Here is a 27,391-nt window from a genome sequence, read left to right as displayed (position 1 = left end):
GGGGGGCTGTGCATATTCCAAGTCTGAGATCGCACTACAGTGAGGAAAGGGCAAATATCCCAGTCTTCACTGTAATGCAATCTCAAAAACGGACCTTCAACATTTCGGCACTTTCGCTGTTGTGCCTTTCGACATTTTTATTTTTTGATAACATGATATAGATCCATTTTAACTGTGTTTTTCTGCATGGAAACGGCTAGGTGCTAATAAATTAAAAAGAAATGAAAGATGTGGATCCAAGAAGAAAATCAGAATAGTCAGAACAAGAAGAAGAAGAGGGACAGAAGTACAGGTAGGCATATTGTTAAAGGATTTTGCTCAGGAAACTTTGGGCTGGTAAAGGATGTTGGGATTGGTGGATAGTTGGGAGCTTCCGAGAAGAATATGGGTGCTACAGATGGCAGCTGTCTAAGTAGTCAGACAAGAAATACAGAGAGAGACCACAGAAAAGGGAAAATGTAAATGACAGAAGAGGCTAGTGGAAAGGAGAAAGGTGGAAGAAAAGAGGACATAGATAGAGGTATTCAGGGGATTCTGGGCAAGATAAGCAGCACACAGGAGGGCATTACAGGAAAGGAGGTGGAAAGGAGATTCACAGAAAGCAAGGGAAAGGAGGGAGAGGCAGCTAAAAAGGAGAAGACAAGATTATTATATTATTATATTATATTATTATATTATTATATCATATTATTATATTATATAATAATATAATAAGCCAATATGATGGGACAAAATGTGGTAAAAAGTGAGGATGGAGAGGAAGGGAATAGAGGTGACAATGTTGAAGGCAAAAGTGAGAACGAAAGTGGGTAGGGAATGGCTTTCAGCCTGTACTGAGCAAGGAGAGTCAGATATAAACAAAGTCAAGACGAGGGGCAAACGGACAGTATGCAGCACAGCAGGATGTGAAGCAGGTAGACATAGTCTAGGAGGAGGAGGTGTAGAGATACTGATGGTAGCAGGGAATTCAAGCACAAGACTACCATGTGAAGGTGGGAAAGGAAGATTTTGATAGCAAAGGGGAATGGAAACAGGAACTTAGTGTCCAGTATGGAACGGCTGAGACCTCAACATAAGAAAGGTGGAGAAGGAGGAAAGAAAACAAGATCAACAGAAGGAGAAGTGGACAAGGAAATGCTCTTTGTGTAGTAACCACAGTAGTTCTTAATGTAAAGACAGAGATGTATAGCACCCAATCATACTGCTGATTAAAGCTGTGGGGGAGTTTTAAAGAAGCAAAGCAGAGGGATAAGTTCTCATGTAGTAGGTGGGGGTGAAAATGGAGAAAACATAGCAGAGCACAAACAAGGGTAATGCAGAGCATGCTAATGTATTATCAATGCAATACAAGGACTCTGGGAAGTGACACTTGAAGTTGCAAGCTGTGATGCAGCTGGAGTAAGACATAATTTGTTGGTATCACAGGAACATGCACCAATGATAAAAGGCGGAGGGACACCAACGTGCCAAGATAAAGGCTGCTTAAGAATGACATAAGAGGTGTGGGAAATTTAAGTGATGATCAAAGGAAGGGACATCAGTTGTGATGTTATATTTATTTGTATGTCTGTATCTGGTAATTGGATAGAGCAATGAGCTACATAGTCTTTTTTCACATTTACCCAAGAGCACTTTCTGGATAAGTGTCTTGCCCACAGTAGGCAAATGGAAACTGAGGGCATCAGACCCTGGACTACTGAAAGGAGCTCTTTAAAATCTCAAAATGCCATGGATATTAAAGTACAAGAAGGAGAACAGAGCAAGGGTCAATTAATACCTCATTTTAAAAACCCAAAGAATAAAAAAGGACATCAAACTAGAGAGAGAGAATAAAAGAGTGCAGCGTACTGAGTTCCTTACAAGACTGCTATCAGGGAGATCCATGGACAGAATCCTGAAGAAAAGCTTGGTATATTTTCTATAAGACAACAATCTCTTCCTTGACATCTGAGAAGTGTTAATGGCCAGAGGAGATACCAGTTAAACCTAGATCTGTTTTAGGGCTGAGTTACAAAAGAAATTAGCGGGGGAATAATAGGTTTAACTGGACTTCATCAAGTCATTGACTTAGTCCCACATAGGTAGTTACTAGGAAAACTGGAGGGATCAGAAACAGAACTAAGTCTGAGGAACTAGTCTATGTCATGGTTAGAAGGTAAGAAACAGAGCAGTTTTGGAAAGATCCAGGTCTATAAAAACAGAAGAGACTAATGAAGTACTTTTCAGATGCTCATACATGCAAATACTTTTTATGTGTTCATTTCAAACACATATGAGGGAGTGGAGAACAGAATCATCTTGTTTAGCTGATGACGAGAGAGAGAGAGAATGAATAAATAAAATGCTGGGGTGTAGCTTCAAGAGGAGACACTTCAGAAGTACAGAAATAATATTCCATTGATGTTCCTTCTCTGTAGAACACAGGTCATACGCATTTTGAATGATGCATGAAGGTTTGGAAACCATGCATGGACAGAGCATCAGACTACCTAAAAGAGAAAAGTCCAAAAAGCCACCAGAAGAGTGGATTAGAGAAGAAGGGCTATTACCCAACACTGGAGGACTGGGATATGGCTGCACAAGAACATGTTACAAAGGCATGAAGGCGTCACACTATACAAGAAGGAAAGTACAGAGATGTTGGAACAAGTGGTATGAGATTGTACAGCCAGTTACTCCTTGGTCTGAGGAAGTATTCCTTGAAAAGAGATGAATGTGGATTCAAGGAATGCAATACCTGACATGACTGAGATGTAACAAAAACATGGTTATGTAGCCATGGAATGGAATACTGGAACATGGTCAAGAAGGACTCTAGAGATGATTGTAGACTCGTGGAATGGAATACTGGAATATGACTGAGAGAGATTCTATAGATAGATGCAGACCCATGGAATGGATGATTGGAGTGTGGCTGTTAGGGACTCTAGAGAGACATATAAGAAGGCATGAGACAGGCGTGGGATAAGTAATGATGACATGGCTGAAGGAATGGTAGAATGTTAGGAACACTTAAATGGCAGACTGGCTATGCATGCCAGCTCCTGCTGCATGAAACAAATGTAACATAAGTTGGCAGTGAAGCATGAGGACATCTGTTTGACTGTTAACACTCTTTTCTATTGTTAATGACTTGTAGAGACCCACTGCCAAAGTATATCAGAATGAGCGGGGAAGGTTTGCAACCAAAACTCCATGAAGGATTTTTAGTTTGTAATCTGTTCACTTAATGATTTTTATATTGAGTTTTGATGCATTTTATACTCCTCTTCTGTTCAGTTTGCAATTAAATGTTTCTTGCATATGTCATATGTCATTTGAACACATTTTGTACCAGGTATGTATTTGTATCTTAATGACAATAGAGCTGCAAGATCCATACATTAATGTTTCCCAGGTAAAAACTTGACTATGCTGTTAAAACAGCAATGGTTGTACACCATCTGGTTCAATGTTTGGAATTATATTTGCAGGAGTAAATGTTAAACACCCTCCATCATCAGTGTTCTGTTTTTACTCTCTGTAGCTGACCATCAGCCGTCACCAACTCCTGTCCTTGTTCACCTGTCTACTAGACCTCTTTTAGCCTCTTCCAGGCTCAACCAAATCCCTGTCTGGGACCATTCAGGAGATCAAGGAAGCTGGTGCAACATCATACTGCTTTCCAAGAAGAGTGCCCAGTTTTGCCCCATTGTAGCAGCCTTGCAAGCTCCATGATCGCAGATCTCGGGAGGTGCATGCTCACTTCGACCTATAAGTAACTTCCTGACTGAACAGTTCACCAGCCATGCAGTGCATAGCTTACCAGGCTTGTATGATACATACTGCAGCAAGGCTAGGCCTGATGGATGAGCCAACATTATCCACTCACTCTATGACTCCCCCTGTAGCCCCTCCCGCATTCATGCCATCAACTGAACATGTGTCATCTGGGGAGTAGTAAGGGCTCTCTTTCTCCCTCTGTAACTTGGGACCACTCATCCCATATCATTCTAGTCACAAATGGTTCAGAATTTTGCAACAAATATGCACATTTTTTTTTAATTTAAAAACAAAGCTAGCTTCTATAAACATAATAAAACAGGTACCTGAAACAAACAAGCAAACAAACAAACAAAAAAAGCAAAATAAACTGATGCAATTATATAAACATTGATGCTTATATTAAAGGTGTGCATACTATTTATACCCAGCCCTTTATGAAACTCTGCAAATTATAATTTAGTAAAGAGATATGCTAAGTCCATACTGCAAGAATACTTTCTCCTAGTCTTACACATTAATCATGCAAAGAGATATACATCACACACACACCACACCAATAATGATGCAACCTCTAAAGCACAGCTCCAACATGCATTGACATGCCGTACATCACAGCTTACATCTTTCAAAGGCTCCAACTTCTTTGTTGTCACATATGAAGGAGTAGCAGTTGCAGGGTAGAAATAGTCAACCTTGTCAAGTTCTTTATCAGATTTGTAGTTTATCTGTAAAATAATCCATAAATATGTTGACAAAGCAGTAACACCACAGGCAGAGGTTCAAGCATTCTGGTTTTCATGGCTAATCTCATAGATTAGTATCATATTCACCCTCTTTATATAAATTTTTTGTAGTCCAGATTAATTTTGGAGTTAACATTTTGTTGGGTCAGTTATATAAAGTGATACCCAATGGTATGAAATTAGACATGGGAGCCTGAAACTACATGCCATCTTCCCATGCAGCAGTCTGTTCTAATATACTTCCTGTGACAGACTTCTGCAGCAATTACTTTTAAATATCAAAATGTAAACATGCTGGCTCCACTGAAGAGATTTAAGCTCTCACTATGACCCAGATGACCTGGGTTTGTTTAGTGACACAGCCACTGCAAGAGACAACCAACAAGGGTGGAAGTCAGAGGTCAATACTGGCTTGCTGTTCCAGGAGGAGGAAACCAGTCCCATCTGCTGTGACACTGACTCCATTTGTGAACTGGAAGTACAGTGCACAGCATACAGGCTGGTGATGTGTGTGCATGACTTTGCCAAGTGGCCAGCTGGCAGTAGCCTTCCTGGGGTTATTTGTAAGAACATGCATGACTTTGTGGAGGGGAAGGCATACTTCTAGGGGATATTTGTTACGCATATTAGTAAGTTTTACAACATTCTTGAAATATGGATACAAGTTATTAGAAAGCAGACATAGCAAGATCTATACAATGTAAACAACGAGGGGGAAAAGAACAGCTGGTGGTGCTACACAGGCAGAGTGCGGTACAGTTTGGGACACTTAGGGAAAGAATAGTGAATGGATGCATTATGCCAACAGACATGGGGAAAGGATACAGAATTCTTAAAAGGTAAGGTTATCGTGCATGCTGCAGGACTGCAACTGCATCAGACAAATTGTGGCAGACGGCTGTAGAGAGATGTTCTGAACAGGGAAAAGGTAGGGAGATTCCTGACCATAGGTGGAAGACAATTCAATATTGTAGGTACAAATAAATATGGAGGATACCTGTTCAGATGTAGCTCAGACATGGTCTGTTTCAAGGATGAGATCCAAGATTATGAACCTGAGACCCAAATATGATCAAAAGTTTACTTGCAAGTGAGGGACATAAATTTAGACTGAGAAGCTAATAAGCTGTCGTACAAAAATGTAGCCCTTACTGTGACAAGAAAGGCATTATCTGTACTGCAAAATAAATGGCAGAGATTATGGCTCATAATGTTTTCCGTTAACTAGTGCTTGCAGCTGATACAACATCTGTCTAAATGAGCCTTGGGCTAACATAGCATACCTCTCAACTGTACAGATTTTTGTAGAATGTCCAGATTTCTGCCTCATATTTTTGGTGTGTTCCTTCTAAAATCTGTACTTTTCTGGCAAATAGCTGAGGATTGAAGTCATTAAATAATGACAAATATTTGAGTTTAAGACTCCACATCCTTCAGAAAATTCATGCTAATGCAAAAATGATTATTCTATCAACTTTCTAAGTTTGTAAGAGCAATATTTAAAATCTGTTGCTATTTGTCCCCACATAATTTTAGGCTTTGTCCAGATTGTTTGCTCTAAGAGATTGAGAGGTACTTAGTTATTTTAAGCTAAGTAATAAACAAGTAAATTGAAGCAACTAAAATGTACAACAAACTGACACTGTTTAGATCAAACATTTATGTATTTGCTTATTTATTTATTTACACTTTGTTGACCGAGTTAGTCCCACTAGGCCAATGACCTCTTTTCAGAGTAGACCAGAGATGGCATTCATACTGATCAGGAGAAATTTGTCCAGGCCACCAGGAACTTCCCCTACTCTTCTTAGTGAGTGTTGTGGGATCTTTTATATTCACCTGAGCAACAACCAGCTCAGGCAGATGGGGGAAGAACACTTCTGGCTGACATCAAAGACTGAAATAATATTAATTTCATGAACTTTAATTATATTTTGGCTTAGGAATGGCTCCTGTCATGGTATTAGAAACCCAAAAGATTTGGAGAAGTTAAAAACAGAAAGGCTTTCATTTAGCATCTCATCTGAAGGAAGGTAAAGTTATTTTAGAAATACAAACCTGTTTTTTCTGAGTAGATTCCTCAAAACAGACAGAGGTCAGAGCTTCCTCCACAAATATCATGCTATCAAGTCAGAAGTCAATAAATTCACTTCAGTATGTGTTAATGTTTTAAAAAAATCACACAAAAATGCTTAATAACAATATTACTTTTTACTGATGCAGCTAGCATCTGTGCTGTTTCCTCTCTGTGTAATACAGCAAAAACTTTCACCTTCCATCTTTATCTACTCTATGAAACCTAGGTTTTTAAGATGTTTTTGAGAAAACATTAGAAATCTGTATTTAAATTCTGAAAAGAAAACATTTGGGAAAATGTATTGTTCTAGTACTTACATCACTTGCCAAAGTGTTTACTTTCATTGCATGTAGTGTGCGTTTATCCATACCAACCCCTTCATAGTGGCCTTTCATTTGATTGCGGTAATTTTCTTTGTACTTTACCTGAAAACAATAGGCAAATTACTCCCCATATAAAAATAAAAGTTTTATTAACAAGCAAGGTAAAAAAGAAAGTGAAAAAGGACATATCTTCAACAGTATACATATTTTGCTTAAATTATGTTTTATAACTCTGCTTGAAGTAAGGATTTGATGTACACATGCAATAACTCAATGGTCATATTTCTACAAGAAAGGCAACTGATTGTTTATAACATAGTAGAGAGTTAGTACAAAAAGTACCATCAGAAAATGTTATAAAGTATTAACTGGGTATAGAAAAAGATGACAGATCTGCAAAATGAAGCTAATCATACATAACAAATGCTACAAGATCATATCCAATTTATCTTATTCCTACTTGAGACAAGGATTCCCTGATCAAATCCATTATTGATTTTTCAACTTAAGTACTTTACTTTACACTCAGCAGCAAACCACTCTCATATATGTTGGAGGGGTCAATGTCATATGATCGATTTTTTAAATATTTGAATTTAAAAAGGTAAACATATCCCTATTCACTTAAACAGCAAATGTCCTGAGATTGCCATACAGTGGGGATCTTGAAATATGCCCTTTTCCCCGATGTAGTATGATCTCAGAGTTAATAAATATAATTAGCATGGGGTGTGGGGGGGTGCAGAGGACTTGCCACCTAATAAAATGCCGTGTTTGAGTTTTTATATTCAACTTTTTAAATAATTGATCATATGAGTGCGATTATATGAAATTTGACTATTTAAAAAGTTGATCTTGTGACATAGATCCATGTTGGAGATCTCAGACATTCAAGACTAAGTGGATGCCATTGTCTACAAACAACAAAGTCATAGCCCTCACATCTCTTTGGCTCTGCCTTAATATCCTGTGTATGGAAATCATAAACAAGGGAGGAGAGAAGATGTACCCTCAGTGGAGTCCTAAGATAGCGCTGTGTGTTTTCAACTTAAAACCAAGCATGTAGCTATAACTCTCACTCTGCAAATGTGTGGATGGAATAACAAATTGCAGCAGCCCCAAAAGCACATAATGATATAACACCTCCAACAAGGTGTTCTACAATATGCAGGCATATACCTCCTCCACTTGCACAAAGTACATGTAGACACTTTTGGCAAACTCAAGCATCCCTCCAATATCCATGCAAGGACAAAGAACTGATAGTCTGCAGCAAGTAAAAAATTGGCATTCCTCCTCTTGAATCTGAGGTCTGACTATTAGATGGATTTTCCTTTCCAGCATTTAAACTTCACAGTAACACATTACAACAATCTGATGATGCCCAATATGTTGAATGGGTGAAAGCGCTAAGTGTTTTGGCAACCAGTTTCGTTTTGTATCCAATAAAGCCTTAAAACTTCCCTGGGGCTGGTCGGTGTTTGTTTTAACATTACAACAATCTGTCTGGGCCACATTCTTAAGCCTATTTTTGCTTCTGGCAAGCCACTGCCTAAACTTGAGTTAGGCACACACTGAAGCTTCATGCAATATAATGATTGCATGGGCCCACAATATTAACATGGATATTGCATCATAAGAAAATAAAGCCACCTTTTATTTAAATTTGCACAATAGTGTGGATATAGACACAGTAACCTTTCCCTGTTTAGTTATGAAATGGTATTTCTAAGCCAACAAGACAAGAACATTTTTAATTTTAGTATCTGATGCAATAGCTTGTGGACTGCAAAATAGTGATCGTTTATTTGTTTTCCCATATTAAATACTTTTGTACATCCATCTATACATGAGTCATCAACCATGGCAATGAGCTACTTATAGACAGGTAGCAGTACTTGTCTATAACACAAAATCACTGCAACTATGTTAATAAATGTTTAAACATCATTATTCTTTCTACTTCTAATCTTTCTGTACTACACTTTGTACAAGAAAGTCATATTTATGCAGCTGACTTATCTCTTTGCAATGTATCATGCCACCCACCCACCTCATGTCTGACTCCCAAAGAATGTTGTCTGGATATCCTCATCCCTGCATCCTTCTCATAAGACAATGTCTGTCCATAATTATTTTTTCCCACAACATATTTAGCCAATTACAGTTTTCTGTATGGGGGACTGTCACTCCTCCATATGCAGACTATTGAACTCAATAGCACTGTTTTATAAAATGAGTACCATAACTTAGGCACTGCAACCCTGTTGATATGCAATTGTGAGAAACATTTTGAAAAACACAGAATAACCCAAGATGGCTGCTTCTGCTGCTAATATCTAACATGCCCATTCCATGGACCTCGCCAAGGCCTTCAACACCATCCCCTACTCTGGAATCATAGATAAACTTACTAAGCTGGGCATTAATCCCTACATCACTCAATGGGTTGCCAACTGGCTTACTGACAGAACCCACACTGTAAAAGTAGCCGACTCCAAATCCAGCTCCAGACAAGTGACAAGTAGAGTACCTCAGGGTTCAGTCCTGGGACCGCTCTTGTTTGGCATCTACTTCTCTGAAGTACAGGCCAACACTAAGAGACTCTGGCTAACAAAGTTCGTAGATGACTGCAAACTGGGAGCCATTACTGAATCCTCAAATTATGTGGATATTCTACAAAAGGGCCTTACAGAAACAGATGCTTGGTGCCAGAGCCATAGGCTCAAGCTCAATGCCAAGAAATATATAGTTATCCCCTTTGGGAAAAAATGTGTACCCGTGAATTACCACATAGGTGCCAGTAAGAGACTTAGGGACACAGGTGGATAGTGGTCTCAGCTTCGATAACCACATTGCCACAATAGTCAGGAAATCCTTCTATGTGGTACACCTCATTACTAAGGGCTTTTCATCAAGAAAAAAGGAGGTCATTGTCTCACTGTACTCATCCCCCATTAGACCCATTATATAATACAATGCCCCATTTGGTATGTACCTCTCAAGATATCTGCAACAACTGGAAAAGCTGGAGAAATACCTTAGTAAAAGAATCACAGGCCTAAAGCAGATGCCCTATGCTGACCATCTAAAAAAACTCCACCTATACTCTGTCACATATTGTCTACTCAGAGGCAATCTCTGCTTAACATACAAGGCCATGTCAAACCCAGAGCTGTTGAACATGCTACACTTAAAGAAATTCCAATCTCTCAGAGACACATGATCTAAACCTTGTCATCACAATGAACAAAAGATGCTGGAGGGATAGGTTCCTGACCCAGAGACTCCCCAGACTCTGGAATAGACTGCCCATACATGTCAAGCAGAGCGCCTCTTTGGCCCTCTTCAAAAGGAACCTTCATGATTGGATGGGAGATAGGAAATTCACCCCAGGGATCATGTCAGTTGCCATTCTAGACAGGGGTCCAGGGAAGTAAATACAGTGGGAAGAAATATCCAGGGAATTGTTATGGCTAGGCTTGTATAGGCCCTAGGGCCGATAGCCTAGTACCAACCTATGAACCTATGAACCATATTGTTCAAGTCTGTGTTCTGTCGGTTTATACCACATATGCACTGTATAGCTTGTAATTCCATTATTGTGCACGAAGAACCACAATTACATACCAAAACTAAGGAAAGGACAGGTTTGTCAAGTATCTTTCTGATATCAGGAAGGTATTTAGTGAGCTTTTGTTAAGCAGCTCTCACTAGTTTTTAGTGCCAGTCTCACGTTAAGAGTGTTAACAGTGGTCAGTAACAGTGGTGGTCTTCTGTGGTGCCTGCTCTTTTTAGCGGCAGGTTAGTGTGTTGCAACTTTCAGTGCTATAAAACAATTAGCTCTCTTACTTTTGCAATACATGGCAACAGGTAAAGCTCCATGCTCTACAAAGTATTATAGTCTGATTTCGCCCATCGCAACTCCGTTGTTATATGTTTTTGTCATGATGCCAAGATTTACCTTCCGAGTTTCACTCTCACCATTAATTTCTTGGCATCCATGTCACAAACACCTAATAAGTTGGTTACGGCTGGAGATCAAATTGTAATCCTCTTTATTAAGTATTTGCATAACAACAGCAGTTCTGAAGACAGACTGACCACATCAGAGGAGTCTTCACATCACTGCCTGGAACATCTTGAAATCTGGTCATCTCAAGGAACAAATTACTTAATTATATGCCCATACAGATAATTAATATTTAAGGAGAAAATGCTACAGATTTGAAATTCAAATTAAAAAATCCAGTTAGAAAAGATTGTAACACTGGATATCCAAGCATCAGGCATGTACACTGTAAAGTTTATGTACTTCTTAAAATTCACTCCAGAATTTTAGTCAGTTTGGTTATATACTGGAAACAAATTGAGTATGGTTGGTTTATTCAACAACAACAAAAAAAAAAACATAATTCTGTTCTTCCTGCTAGAAGCAGAGCTGTATCAGAGTTATATCATTTCAAAATCAGTTTTAACTTTGTAGAAAAATACAAAAAAGAAATGGTAAATTTAAAAGACAAAATGTGCCTAGACTGTATCATTAATAAACAGTGGACAAATATGCATGCTGTAAAATCACAACACCTCTTCTGTCAGTTGCCCAAGAAGTAAGTAGCACTTACATCGCTTGTGTATTTAGAAACTTTGGCCATGTTCTTGAACTGTGGCGTTTCACAGTAGTTTATGCTGTGTCCTTTTGTGTGTTCAAGGTCTTTCTTATATGTATTCTAGAAAATGAAACAAACAGTAAATAATACCTCAATAAATGACCCATGTTGAAAACATCTGCTAAGAAAGCCAAGGTAGTATAATTTTATATGGGGCTTTATAAGCCCCACTGAAGGTGAAATCAATGGGTAGTATGAGGCACATACAGCAAAGGTATTATTGCAAAACAGACAGCACATGATAAAAATGTAGACAGCTCTGTTTAGTGTTTATTTGCAAATGTACGGATATGTTTCAGTTAGTAATGCTTTGATAGTAGGCATTAAATCTTGTAAGAAATTAACCCAGTTAGGTAACAGTTTCCAGTGAACAGTAGATTAATGAGTTGGGGGACGCAGTTAGATGAGGTGAAGATCACATCTTAATTTCATTGTCCTGTGTCTCTGGATACTAAAATATTAATTTTTTAACACTGTGTGAAATGACTTTAGCCTAAACCAAGCTAAAAGCAGTTTGTAACTAGTATACTAGTAATACATTAAGCATTAGTATCTGTAGAATATACTAGTTTGTAACTAGTATATTCTACAGATACTAATGCTTATTGTATTACCAGGCACTGTTTAGAGTATCAACATGGTGGGGAGAAGAACAAGCACTAGTTTTCCACCCCACCCATAAACAAGTTCCCCGTGACAAAAAAATTTAACGTCACAGCACTAATGTCCACAGTTTTGGATGACACTGCAGAAATTCAAGTTCAATCCGATTTCCACTGGTATGAAATCAAGAAATGGGCAGAAAACACTACTCATATTACATCAACACTGTCCAGTCTACAAAAGGGCAAGAAATCCAGGCCACTGTCCAGTAACATCAGCATGAACTGAAACAGTTATCCACAAAACTTGAAGAAATTGAGGATCCATAAGTATGCAGTAACTTACAAGTGGTGGATCTCAGAGAAGGCGTGGGAGAGTCTTATGTAAAGTCCTTTCTGGAAGCAAATTTCCCAGAGGTTTATAGTCTGTTGGTAGCTAAACCATAAAGAATCATCAGGGTACACACATTACACAAGACTCCATTAGCATTAAATAGGAATGCATGACTGATTATTAGATTTGGCAAAAGAAAGAGGATATTTAATGCACTGTGGATGGAAAAGTCTTTTTATCCTGTGGATGACAGGTTTAAATTAACTATGTCAGGAATTTCTTGAGAAAACTGATGTGAATTTGTGTTGATTTTTAGAAATGTGGCAACTCCATGATAATAGACAACATCATATTGACCTTTAAGTATCTTACAACTCAGTTTTTCAGTTCAAATACTGTCATGTCATTCCTATAAGCACCTCTTCTGGAATATACTCAGAGTAAAGTGCCTAGAATTACCACTGATAACTCTTAACCTTCTCACTTGCCTACTTAACACTCTATGATGGCTAGTGTCTCATGTCCAGGGACATCTGTAATAATCTCAACTCCCAAAATTAGCTGTATCTATCCAGGAATAATAAGCTTGTTGAAGAGACTGCTGACCCTAGACAGCTTCATGGAAAGGTATCAACTTAACAACTGTTCCAGGTCAATTCCCCTGAAAAACGTATATGCTGTAACATCAGACAAAAATGAATGTGACAAAGAAATATTTCCAGTAACGGTCAGTAATGTTGTACCAGCTAACCCTGCTCCTTGCATATTCAAGTCTCAAACGTCATCCACATCAGCTGGAACAATGTACAAATATCTCAGTTTCTGATAGGAACACACAAATAGCCCTCATCTGTTATTCTCACAGGAATGGTGATCAGCATTTTTTTCATATACTTCCTAAGATATGGATCCTCTCAGAGTGTATCCATGGCTGCAGTCAGTGTCACCATCTTGTTCTGTTCAGAGTTTGGTCCAGTATGCCCACACTGCGGACATTCATTAGTATCTTACAACATTTTTATTAGTAGAAAACATATCACATAGTGACTGTTCATTAAGTTACAAGCGTGAATTTTCCTACTTCATAAAGTAGGTAATCTTATTATTATGTAATTGTGTGCAGAAAACAGCTTACACAATTTAAATTGTAGGTTAAAGTACTTAGTAGGATTATTAGATTCCTACCACTGCTACCAAAGACATTTCTATACTTGCTTTTGGAATCGCATTTTATAGTTTGTAGTTGTGAAAATGGTACATTACTGTCAGTATAAAGGGAGTTAACACTACCTAAAACAGGAATGTTTTATGTTTTTATTTCAATAAATATAAAGTGGATATTTCCGTTTTATGGAAAGTTAAAATAGCCTGTAGTCAAGTCTGGCTTTTAATCGGTGTAAGGACAAGGCAGTTATGTCTGTAAGCAGTCTGACCTCTCTAAGTGTGGAGTTCTCCTTTTTATCCCTTGCTGGTTAAGGTGAAATATTAAGGAGAGCTCTGATGGACATGAGAGATGGGCATGGCTACAACAACAACTTCTTGTAGCCATTAATAATATGGATGGTGTGAAGACTGGGGAAGATGGGTGAAGGCTGCCAGCCTAGCCAAATAGAATTTGATACATAATTCTATCATTTGTAAATATAAATGTAAACTACAGGCTTGTTGTTTTAAATGTAAAGAAATGCTGTTACAAAAATGTGGCAACAGTGCTCTCTACTGACCCATTAAAAGCATGTGGTGACCATTTCAAGGGAACAGTGGTGCCAAATAGTCTAGATGAAGAAATTCTTTCTATTGTTTTAACCAAGAGTTAAATTGCTAGACTTAAACATGCAAATTTATTTTTATTGCTCTGTTCCTGACCAATTGTAAGATAACAAAAGGGAAATGTTAAGAATGTAAATGTAGTTAATGTGTCAGCCTGGGAACTCCAGGAAGTGTAAAAAGATGATTCAATGTTTTATCAGAACTGCAGTTTCAATTTAAACAGTGAGTACTAGAGATTATTAAGCATTTTTGTCTGACTATTTAACTCTATGTAAGTAAGTTATCTTAGAAGTATGTTTTCTTGTAGAAATAGCTAGGACTATAAATATTAGACCAAGTGTTTTTCTGTTATGTCAGAACTGCACTATGGAATTATTTTAAGTTTCTGTGTGATCTCTGAACTCTTGAATAGCACTGTGGTGTAGTAGTATTGTCTTGTGTTATTATTATTTATTATTAAATATTTTAAAACCTTTTACATGTGGCTGGTTTATGTAGAGATAATTAAGCTCTAGAGTACATTGCATGCTTATAAGTGATCCTGTAATAAGCCCTTCCAATAAGCCTTAAGACTGTTTAGTCACACTTACCATTGGATAATAATAATATTGCACAGTAATAATTGGACACCCTTTTAAGGGCCTTTGGGTAGCTGATAATTATTAGCTGGTGGTGGCAGTAATTACTACTATATAGTCTGGTTAAAGGGGCACAGCTGGAGTGTGTGTGTGTGTGTGTGTGTGTGTGTGTGTGTGTGTGTGTGTGTGTGTGTGTGTGTGTGTGTCAGCTACTTGGGCAGGGACAAAAAGCACTGGTTGGACAGAGAGGGTACTGGAGGTAAGCTTGCCAGCTAGGCTGAGATATGGACCCTATAGCTGTGCCAATAGGGAGTCTTATTGGGGACGTGGGGAGCAAGGGAACAACCATCCCCAGACTGACTGTGATCTCTGTGTGCACTTAAGGGGAATTGTACTTTACTGTGTGTATTTGTTATCCTTTCCTCTAATATGAGAAGCCCTCTCCGGTGTTAGTGGTGAGTATTGAGGGTCCTTGATTACTAGGCCAGGGCACGGCTGTCACATGTGGTTTGTAGTGGTGGAATCCTCTTCACATTTGTGAGATATCCACATCACATATTAATTAGTTGGCAAATACTAATTGGCTTGTAGTGGTGTGGGTAGAGTGAATCCTGTAGCTTATGTACAGTGATCTCTGAAGGTGTTTTGTACTCTAAATCAGCCATGCAGTGAATACGCAGAATTCAGATCACACTTGTTTTATTTCTTTTGTTAGCTTAGTTAGTCAAGTTGAGTAGTCAGCATGTCAGCAGAGGAGTATGGAAAGCTGATAAGGAGCCAGCTGGTGGAGATGTGCCAGGCTAGGGACTGGTGCATGGAAACCTGACTAAGGCAGACCTTATTGCAGCCTTGGTTACAGCTGCATCAGAAAACAACATCCAGGAGGACAATCAGACTGGCAGTGGAGATACAATATCCTCGGAGAATGAACAGCTCAACCTTTCTGCGAAGGACAATAAGACTGGCAGTGGCCATACAATATCCTCGGAGAATGAACAGCTCAATCGTTTTGCAGTGGACTTAAAAATCCAGCTGGAGCTAAAGAGACTTGAGTTGGAGACCAGGCATTTGGAGATAATAGCCAAAGAAAAGGAGCGTCAGAGGAGGCATGAGCGGGAAATGCTGACTCTTTGCCAGAGTCATGGAGGTAATGGGGAAGGGAGTAATTGGACCCCAGAAGCACAACAGGTCAGTAATTTTCTTCCGCAATTTAAAGAGGGGGATAATTTTGATAGTTTCATTTGTATGTTTGAGAGGGTATGCAAACAGTATAGTGCTGACCAAAGGCTCTGGGTATGGTTCCTGACCCCCTTACTCCATGGGAAAGCTGTAACTTTTTTATCAGAAATGCGTAACTCTGTCTGTTTTGATTATACTGCTGCACAAAAATGACTTTTAGAATGTTTTAAGCTAACACCTGAAATGTATAAGAAAAAGTATCGTGAGCATAGACGCAAGGCAGATGAAAGTGTGCGTGAATATGTTGCTGAACTGAGCACTTGTTTTCATAGCTGGGTGAGTGGATGTCAGCTCACCACTTTTGAAGGGCTGACAGATCTTTTGGTGAGGGAACAAGCCCTTAGCACTTTGTCTAAAGACATGAGGATCTGGTTAGCTGATAGACAATGTACTACTTCAGATTAGTTGGGGAAGAAGGGAGACCTATACCTGGCAAGCAGGGCAGCCCTGCACAGGAAGGGGACCCCAGTACTGCTCATTGGTCTAAAGAAACCCATGGTGGGCAGCACAGACTGGCACAACAGAATCTGCCAGTAGCAGAGGAAGCCACTAGTCCAGGTACACATCCAGGAGCAAGGGTTAAATGTTTTGAATGCAACCAGTGGGGCCATGTGGCATACAGGTGTTCATGGAGGCAAGATGGGAGAATCAAAGGTGAGGGAGACAGTAAGTGGGAAAGACAAAATGCCAATCATATGTTGTCTTGAGACAACAGGGGTATGGAACTCCCATCCTACAGATGTCCTGAGAGGGAAAGATTTGGATGAGGCAGTACTGTGTACTTACGCAGTTACACACAGTGAGGCAAGGAGACAAGTATGTGGGTCTTGTAGCCTGAGGGAGACCCAGACAGACTGAATGGTTGCAGCCAGGACTGGTGAGGTGGTTACATCAGCAAGTGAGCTACGCTGTAGCAGTGAGACTGAAGGTGAGCCACAGCTGCTTGTGGGTACTGATGGTCCCTTGGACATGGTAACTGCAAAGGTAGAGGTGGGTAGTAGTACCCAGGCTGACAGTGAGGCACCACTGTCAGAGGGTGCCAGACTTCCTGTGAAAGGCGAGCTGGGAAGGGTTACAAGGAGAGAGTTGAGACAGGCTCAGCTCTCAAACCCTACATTGCAAGGTCTGAGGCAGGTAGCTAGAGAGGCACCTGATTCTCAAGGGAAGGGGGAATCTGTATACTGGGACAAAGGGTTACTGTACAGAGAGTGGACCCCTGAGGAAGGGCTAGAAGGTGAGAGTGTAACAGCAGTTGGTAGTGTCTAGAGCCTACCATCTGGTGCTTCTAGCCACAGCCCATGATATTCCCTTTGCAGGTCATATGGGCATAAAACGTATAAAGAGGCATATTATGCAGAACTTCTGTTTGCCTGGAGTTTCCAGAAATGTAACAGGGTACTGCAGGACCTGTGAGCAGTGCTAAAAGGTAGGCAAGGCAGGAGACAAGGTGAGGGCTCCTTTGATGCCTTTGCCTGTGATTGAGGAGCCATTTCAGAGGGTAGCTTTGGATATTGTGGGTCCTCTGACTACCCCAAATTCCACAGGGAAAAAGTATATCATGATACCCTAAGGAAGTGACTTTGTCCTTCATTGAGGCAGAGAGGGTGGCAAATGCTTTGTTAGAGATTTTCAGCAGGGAAGGTTTCCCAAAGGAAATACTATCTGACAGAGGTGACAGTTTCATGTCAGACCTGCTGGCTTGTCTGTGGAAGTCCTGTTGGGTGAAGCACATGAAGACCACAACCTACTATCCCCAGACCAATGGTCTTGTTGAGAGGTTTACAATCAAGTCGATGCTATGAGCATTTGCAGATCAGTTTAAGAGGGAATGGGACAAATATTTGCCCTATCTGTTGTTTGCTTACAGAGAGGTTGCCCAGGAATCCACAGGATTTTCACCCTTTGAGTTGCTGTATGGGCATTGGGTGAGGGGACATCTAGATTTAATTTGAGATGCATGAGAAGGTGAGTGTGAGTCTCACAAGGAGTCTGTTGTGGCATATGTCCTAAACCTCAGGACAGGGTTCAGGGAACTCATGGGCTTGGCCCAGGAGAACCTGGCAGAAGCCACACAACAGAAAAAGGTATGGTATGACAGGAATGCTCGAGCTAGAAAGTATGCTGTGGGGCAGCAGGTAATGGTTCTCATTCCTCTCAGACACAACAAGCTGAAAGCAGCTTGAGAGGGACCCTACAAGGTGGTAAGAAAGGCAAGTGATGTTAACTACATGGTGGAACTGCTAGGCAGATGGCAGGGGCACAAATTGTACCATGTTAACATGATGAAACCTTACCATGATAGGGAGGCCCTTGTGCTGAGCATTTGCAGTGGATTGCAGGAGGAGTCTGAGGGAGATTTGGTGACTGATCTCTTCAGTGAGGCTCGGGCTGACACCTCAATGGAAGGGGTAACAATGTCCCAGTAGCTATCTCCTACCCAGGTTCTGCCCAGCACCTCTCCACTGGCACAGCTATAGGGTCCAGATCTCAGCCTAGCTGGCAAACTAACCTCCAGTACCCTCTCTGTCCAACCAGTGCTTCATGTCCCTGCCCAAGTAGCTGACACACACACACTTTGAGATAAGTATTTATACAACTTCACAGACACTCCTGGTAAAGGCTGACACAGATTCTCCAGCTGTGCCCCTATACCCAGACTATACAGTAGTAATTACTGCCACCACCAGCTAATAATTATCAGCTACCCAAAGGCCCTTAAAAGGGTGTGCAATTATTACTGTGCAATATTATTATCCAATAGTAGTGTAACTTAATCAATCAAGCCTTATTGGAAAGGCTTACTACAGGATCACTTATAAGCATGCAATGTACTCTAGAGCTTAATTTATCTCTACATAAACCAGCCACAGTTGAAAAGGGTTTAAAATATTTAATAATAAATATTAAAAACACAAGAAATACTACTACACCACAGTGCTTTTCAAGAGTTCAGAGATCACACAGACACTTAAAAAATTCAGTAGTACAGTTCTGACATAACAGAAAAACACTTAGTCTAATCTTTATAGTCCTAGCTATTTCTACAAGAAAACAAACTTTTAAGATAATGTTCTTAAGACAACAGGCAGTGCTGTAGGTTGGATAGCAAGATAAAAATGCTTCATAATCTTTGATTCTCACTGTTTAAATTGAAACTGCAGTTCTGCTAAACATTACATCACCCTTTACCCCTTCCTGGTTCACAAGCCACACAAAAACTGCATTTACATTCTTTTACACTTAGAGCAATAATGGACACTCCATATGTAAATTCTGGTCATTAACTTTAGCCTTAAAACAATAGGCAGGAATCCTTCATCTAGCGGGGCCGGAGCCGAATTGTAAAACATCAAAGGCAGTGATGAAATAATTTTAATTTCAAAGAACAGATGTGAAATGCTTGACTTAGTTTTCCTTACAACAGATGGAAATGTTGCTACAATCTTGAAGTTCAATATTTCAGTATTTTCTTTCATTTAAAAAACAAGCCTGTATTTTACATTTATATTTTCAAATGCCAGAATTATGTATCAAATTCTATTTGGCTAGGCTCACAGCCTTCACCCATCTCTACCCAATGTTCACATCTCCCCCCCTCCCAGAGAACTCAAGCTAGTTTTTCAAGTGACCCTTGATAAACGCTACTTGAGAGGGTTAGGTCATTCTGGGTGTGCCTCACCCCATTCCCTGTCTTGAGAGCCCATCTGCATTGGCATTGCTAATCCCACTGTGGTGCTGCACTGACATATCATATGCTTGCAACCCCAGGCTCCATAGTAGCAACTTGGCATTTTGCTGGCTGGCTCTGTTTAACCATATTAGGGGTTTGTGATCTGTCATTACAGTGAATTTTCTTCCATACAGATAAGGCTGAAGGTTCTGCAGTGCCCACACTATGGCTAGACATTCCTTTTCTACAGCTGCATAGCATTCCTCCTGGGGTTGGAGCCTATGACTGAGATAAACCACTGGGTGCTCTTCTCCATCTGAAGAAATCTGGCTAAGTATAGCCTTCAACCCATGATTCAAAGCATCCACTTGCACAACAAATTATTTGCTGTAATCTGGACTGGCTAACACAGGGGGCCCTCCCAAAGCTTCTGGAATGCCTATTCAAATGCTCGGTTCCACACTAACTTATCTGTCCTGTTCTTCCTTTTCAGGGAGGGGAGCAGCTATGGTACTATAACTGGGGACTAACTTTCTGTAGTACCCTGCTGTCCCTAAAAATGCCCTCAACTGCATTTTAGTAACAGGTGCAGGCCATGCCTGAATGGCTTCCACTTTGGCAGGTTCTGGCCTTATCTTACCACTCCCCACTCTATGTCCTACGTAGGAGACCTCTGCCATACTCACCTGACATTTGCTCGGCTTAATGGTCAACCCTGCCCTCTGTAGTCTGCCCAGCACCTCCCTGACATGCAGAAGGTGCTCTGGCCAGGAATGACTATAGATGGCAATATCATCTAGGTAAGCAAGGGCAAACCCTCCTGCTCCTGCTAGGATATTATCCACCAGCCTCTGGAAAGTTGCTGTGGCATTCTTCATCCCAAAGGGCATCTTTGTGAACTCATACAAGCCAAAAGGAGTCACAAAGGCTGACTTCTCTCTAGCACTGTGAGTCTAGGGCACCTGCCAGTAACCCTTGGTAAGATCAATAGTTGTAATATAGTTAGCCCCACCCAGATGCTCTAGGGCCTCATCTGTCCTATGCATGGGGTAAGCATCCGACTCTGTGTGACTATTTCATTTCCAGTAATCCATACAGAACCTGGTGCTGCCATCCTTCTTTGGCACCAGCACCACTGGGGAGGCCCAGGGACTGTTGAACTCTTGAATCACGCCTAGTTCCAACATATCCTGTACCTCCTCCATCAGAGTCTGTCTGACACTCTCAGGCACCCTATCAGGGGCCTGACTAATAGGCCTTTGGGGTCCTGTATCCACCTGATGCTGCACTAGGTGGGTGCACCCTGGTTTGCCAGTGAACATGTCCCCAAATTCCTGCAACACTGCTCGGATTTCTCGAACCTGGGTAGGAGATAGCTGCTGGGACATTGCTACCCCTTCCACTGAGGTGTTAGCCCAAGCCTCACTGAGGAGATCAGTCCCCAGATTTCCCTCAGACTCCTGCAATCCACTGCAAATGCTCAGCACAAGGGTCTCCCTATCATGGTAAGGTTTCATTATGTTAATATGGTACAATTTGTGCCCCTGCCATCGGCCTAGCAGTTCCACTATGTAGTTAACATCACTTACCTTTCTTACCACCTTGTAGAGACCCTCCCAAATTGCTTGCAGCTTGCTGTGTCTGAAAGGAATGAGAACCACTACCTGCTGCCCTACAGCATACTCTCTAGCTCTGTCATTCCTGTCATACCACACCTTCTTCTGTTCTTGGGCTTCTACCAGGTTCTCCTGGGCCAAGCCCATGAGTTCCCTGAACCTTGTCCTGAGGGTTAGGACATATGCCATAACAGACTCCTTGTCGGTCTCGCACTCACCTTCCCACTCATCTCAAATTAAATCTAGAGGTCCTCTCACCCTATGCCCATACAGCAACTCAAACAGTGAAAAACCTGTGGATTCCTGGGGGACCTCTCTGTAAGCAAACAACAAATGGGGAAAATATTTGTCCCACTCCCTCTTAAACTGATCTGCAAATGCCCATAGCGTGGACTTAATTGTAGAGTTTAACCTCTCAACAAGACCATTTGTCTGGGGATGGTAGAGGTGGTCTTCATGTGCTTCACCCCACAGGACTTCCACAGACAAGCCAGCAGGTCTGACATGAAATTGGCATCTCAGTCAGTCAGTATTTCTTTTGGGAAACCTACCCTGCTGAAAATCTCTAACAAAGCATTTGCCACCTTCTCTGCCTCAGTGGAGGACAAAGCCACTACCTCAGGGTATCGTGTAGCATAATCCACAACCACTAGGATATACTTTTTCCCTGTGGAATTTGGGGTACTCAGAGGACCCACAATATCCATAGCTAGCCTCTGAAATGGCTCCTCAATCACAGGCAAAGGCATCAAAGGAGCTCTCACCTTGTCTCCTGCCTTGCCTACCTTTTGGAACTGCTCACAGGTCCCGCAGTACCCTGTTACATCTCTGGAAATTGCAGGCCAATGGAAGTTCTGCATAATATGCCTCTTTCTATGTTTTATGCCCATATGACCTGCAAAGGGAATATCATGGGCTATGGCTAGAAGCACCAGATTGTAGGCTCGAGGCACTACCAACTGCTATACTCTCTCACCTTCTAGCCCTCCCTCAGGGGTCCACTCTCTGTAGAGTAACCCTTTGTCGCAGTATACTGATTCCCCCTTCCCTTGAAAATCAGGTGCCTCCCTAGCTACCTGCCTCAGGCCTTGCAATATAGGGTTTGAGAGCTGAGCCTGTCTCAACTCTCTCCTTGTAACCCTTCCCAACTCCCCTTCCACAGGAAGTCTGGCATCCTCTGACAGCGGTGTCTCACTGTCAGCCTGGGTACTGCTAGTCACCTCTACCTTTGCAGTTACCCTGTCCAAGGGAACATCACTACCCATAAGCAGCTGTGGCTCACATTCAGTCGCACTGCTACAAAGTAGCTCTCTTCCTGAAGTAACCACCTCACCAGTCCTGGCTGCAAGTATGCAGTCTGTCTGGGTCTCCCCTAGGCTACCAGACCCACATGCTTATCTCCAAGCCTGACTGCATGTAACTGCACAAGCACAGGGTACTGCACTATCAAATCATTTTCTATCAGGACATCTGCAGGTATATCCTCAAATACACCTACTTGCTGGCTACCTTTTCCACCCTCCCAGTCAAGGTGAACCCTAGCCAAAGGTATTTGGAATCGGATCCCTCCTAAAGCCCTGACTGGAGTAGACTGCCCAGGCAAGTAGTGCTCCTCTGTAACCATTGCAGGCTTTACAGTGGTTATATCAAAGGCTATGGTTCTCTTGGCAATGGCCTCTTTGCCATTCACTACAATAGGATATAGCCTCTGGTGGTAGTTTGGTACCCTTGTTGTCCGAAGACAACCTACTACTGGCATTTTGTCTTTCCCACTTACTGGCTCCCTCACCTTTGGTTCCCCACCTTGCCTCCATGGACACCTGTATTTCACATGGCCCCACTGGTTGCATTCAAAACATTTAACCCTAGCTTCTGAAAGTGTACCTAGACTAGTGGCTTCCCATGCTACTGGCAGATTCTGTTGTGGCAGTCTGTGCTGCCCACCATGGGTTCCTTTAGACCCATGAGCAGTACTGGGGGGGTCCCCTTCCTGTGCAGGGCTGCCCTGCTGGCCAAGTATAGGTCTCCCTTCTTCCCCAAATCACCTGAAGTAGCACATTGTCTATCAGCTAACCAGATCCTCATGTCCTTAGGAAAAGTGCTAACGGCTTGTTCCCTCACCAAATAGTCTTCCAGCCCTTCAAAAGTGGTGACCTGACATACACTTACCCCGCTATGAAAATAAGTGCTCAGTTCAGCAAGATATTCACACACACTTTTATCTGCCTTGCGTCTATGCTCACAAAACTTATTCTTATACATTTCAGGTGTTAGCTTAAAACATTCTAAAAGGCATTTTTTTTACAGCAGTATAATCAAAACATGTAATGTCAGACATTTTAGCCAATGTATTTGCACCTTTACCATGGAGTAAGGGGGTCAGGAACCATACCCAGAGCCTTTGGTCAACAGTATGCTGTTTGCATACCCTCTCAAACATATGAATAAAACTATCAAAATTATCCCCCTCTTTAAATTGCAGAAGAAATTTACTGACTTGTTGTGCTTCTGTGGTCCAGTTACTCCCTTCCCCATTACCTCTATGACTCAAGCGAAGAGTTAATCATTTCCCTCTCATGCCTCCTCTGATGCTCTTTTTCTTCGGCTTCTATCTCCAAACGCCTGGCCTCCAACTCAAGTATCTTTAGCTCCAGCTGGATTTTTAAGTCCACTGCAGAAAGGTTGAGCTGTCCATTCTCTGAGGATATTGTATCTCCACTGCCAGTATGATTGTCCTCCTGGATGCTGTTTTCTGATGCAGCTGTAACCAAGGCTGCAGTCAGGTCTAACTTAATGAGGTTTCCATGCACCAGTCCCCCAGCCTGGCACATCTCCACCAGATGGCTCCTTGTCAGCTTTCCATACTCCTCTGCTGACATGCTGCCTGTTGACCCTGACTAGCTAAGCTAACAAAAGAAATAAAACAATTGTGATCTGAAGTCTGAGTATTCACTGTGTGGCTGTTTTAGAGTACAAAACACCTTCAGAGATCACTGTACATAAGCTACAGGATTCAATCTACCCACACCACTACAAGCCAATTAGTATTTGCCAGTCATTTAATATGTGATGTGGATATTCCACCGCTGCCAAACACGTGATGCCTGTGCCCTGGCCCAGCAGTCAAGGAGCCTTAATCCTCACCACTAACACCAGAGAGGGCATCTCATATAAGAGGAAAGGATAATAAATACACACAGTAAAGTGCAATTTCCCTTAAGAGCATACAGAGATCACATTCAGTCTGGGGCTGGCCGCGCCCTTGCTCCCCAGTTCCCCAATAAGACTCCCCACTGGCACAGCTATAGGGTCCAGATCTCAGCCTACCTAACAAGCTACCCTCCAGTACCCTCTTTGTTCAACCAGTGCTTCATGTCCCTGATCAAGTAGCTGACACACACACACACACACACTTTGAGATAAGTATTTATACAACTTCACAGACACTCCTGGGAAAGGCTGACACAGATTCTCCCACTGTGCCCTTATACCCAGACGGTAGTAATTACTGCCACCACCAGCTAATAATTATCAACTACCCAAATGCCCTTAAAAGGGTGTCCAATTATTACTGTGCAATATCATTATCCAATAGTAGTGTAACTTAAGCAATCAAGGCTTATTGGAAGGGCTTACTGCAGGATCACTTATAAGCATGCGATGTACTGTAGAGCTTGATTTATCTCTACATAAACCAGCCACAGTTGAAAAGAGTTTAAAAACATGTAATAATAAATACTAAAAACACAAGACGATACTACTACACTACAGTGCTACTCAAGAGTTCAGAGATCACTCAGCAACTTAAACTAATTCAGTGGCACAGTTCTGATATAACAGAAAAACACTTAGTCTAATCTTTATAGTCCTAGCTATTTCTACAAGAAAACATACTTCTAAGATAACTTACTTAAGACAACAGGCAGTGCTGTAGGTTGGATATCAAGATAAGAGTGCTCCATAATCTCTGGTTCTCACTGTTTAAATTGAAACTGCAGTTTTGCTAAACATTACATCATCTTTTATCCCTTCCTGGTTCCCAGGCCACACAGAAACTGCATTTACATTCTTTTACACTTAGAGCAATAAAGGACAGTCCACATGTAAATTCTAGTCATTAGATTTAGCCTTAAAACAATAGGCAGGAAGCCTTCATCTAGCCGGACCAGAGCCAAATTGTAAAACATCAAAGGCAGTGATGAAATAATTTTCATTTCAAAGAACAGATGTGAAATGCTTGACATGGGTTTTGCTTACAGCAGATGGCAATGTTGCTGCAATCTTGAAGTTCAACATTTTAGTATTTTCTTTCATTTAAGAAACAAGCCTGTATTTTACATTTATATGTACAAATGCCAGAATTATGTATCATATTCTATTTGACTAGGCTGGCAGCCTTCACCCATCTCTACCCAATCTTCACAGCACTAACACACATTTTTCTGAAAAAGTAAAAGCTATTTAACTATAATATCTGCCACTACCTAGTTATAATCATTGCTGTTCTTTCACTTAACCGTTCTTTTTAAGGAAGACCTTGTGGGCCAAAACTTTAAGTCTTAATTCAGGTTGTCCAGGAAAGTCAGTGACAACTGAAAAGTAATATTGTCTAAAAATTCTAAGAAACAAAGTAATGTGATTGTTCCTATTCCTTGGTCACCATCTTCCTTGTAGTGAAAGCATATTCTGAAGGACTTGGCTAATGTTTCTAATTCTACGGTTATTAAGTTGCAGGCCTGACATCTGACTGTCCCTCTTTTGAGTTCTCTCTACAACAAGTATGGATTTCAGTAGATATTCTGCTATACTAATTTTTCTTGAGAATGTAATGGTTTTCTCAGTAGCTATAGTTAAATAACAAAACAGACAGTGGTGGATGTGAAAATAACCCAAAGAGCAGGCACATAACTGTCTCTAACCAGAAAATAGAAGTGATACAGGCAGTGTTAATTTATAAGGTTTTATAGTGCTTGGTTACATCCATGATTTTTCTACCCTAATGGGTAATTTGGAAATGGAGTAACATATTTATACAGTCTTTTGTTCCCCCTTGACATCTATTATCAAGACTGACGTTATAAGTCTAAATAAACGGCCTAGTGGTGAACACTTTTCCTTCTAACTGTGTGTGTTTCGCTCCGAGTTCATTTTTGTGCAAAACCAATCAGACCTCTTTTTGATTCACAATTGAAGGCAACCAGAAGAAAGATAAAGTAGTTTACAAAGTGGCTGGTGAAATTTGCTATGATTTCTGATAAAAAGATTTTTGCAACCTAGAAGAACTTCAAAATCAAGAAGGACACCTTTGCAGAGTTATTAAGGTTTTTGAAGGTTTCGTTTTCACACAGGCTTGCTTTGATACTTGTAGAAGTATAGCTTGTATTGATTTGTTTCTATAAGTGAAAAGAATTTGAAGTGTTCTATCCCAGTGGGAAAGCAGTATGTTTTATTTATATCAGCTGTGTTAGGTGTTTAAGTCTTTTATTTTTAATTTGTATTTGTTAACCGGGGGTGAACACTGATCCCTCTGGTCGTATTTCAGTCTCAGCTCAGGGTTAAAGACAATAGATACCTGACATATAGAGAAAATGACAAAACACAATATATACATGCATTATATACAGTTATACATGCATTATATACAGAGTGAATATTAGAGTTGGGCGGGAGGTATAAAGGCAATATATACACAGCATTATATATAGAGTGACTAACAAAACATGATATATGCATGCATTATATACAGAGAAGATGTCATAGGTGGCATGTTGACACATGAAATGTATAGTCAAAGCATCTGTACAGAGGAAAGAAGGTTAGGAGGAGGTTAAGTTATATTGCCAGTGAGAGAAATCGACAGAAAGAAGTTGGATTTTCCTTCCTTGCGTCTTGAATTATGCTTTTGGTTCTGGTCAGAAATTGGGATAAGAAGAATGTTCTTTAAGAAAAGAGGGGAGAGACTTGGACAGTTTGGGACCAGAGACTGAGAAGGCATGGTTTGTGC

General features: G+C 40.8%; 1 protein-coding gene across 3 annotated transcripts in view; it reads right to left on the bottom strand.

Annotated features, from left to right (window-relative positions):
• LOC122788887 (nebulin related anchoring protein) overlaps nucleotides 1-27,391 on the bottom strand; it is a 503,978-nt gene that overhangs the window by 278,788 nt on the left and 197,799 nt on the right. For all 3 annotated transcript variants that reach the window (XM_044055831.1, XM_044055830.1, XM_044055833.1), the window contains 3 exons: nucleotides 11,534-11,638; nucleotides 6,903-7,010; nucleotides 4,386-4,490 (listed from right to left, as the gene is read on the bottom strand). In XM_044055831.1, the coding sequence (XP_043911766.1) occupies nucleotides 4,386-4,490; nucleotides 6,903-7,010; nucleotides 11,534-11,638 (318 nt within the window). The remainder of the gene's footprint in view (nucleotides 1-4,385; nucleotides 4,491-6,902; nucleotides 7,011-11,533; nucleotides 11,639-27,391) is intronic.

This window comes from Protopterus annectens, chromosome 14.part0, assembly GCF_019279795.1.
Source record: "Protopterus annectens isolate FY-2018-M chromosome 14.part0, PAN1.0, whole genome shotgun sequence".
NCBI lineage: Eukaryota > Metazoa > Chordata > Ceratodontiformes > Protopteridae > Protopterus > Protopterus annectens.
This window is presented reverse-complemented; position numbering and strand designations above follow the sequence as displayed.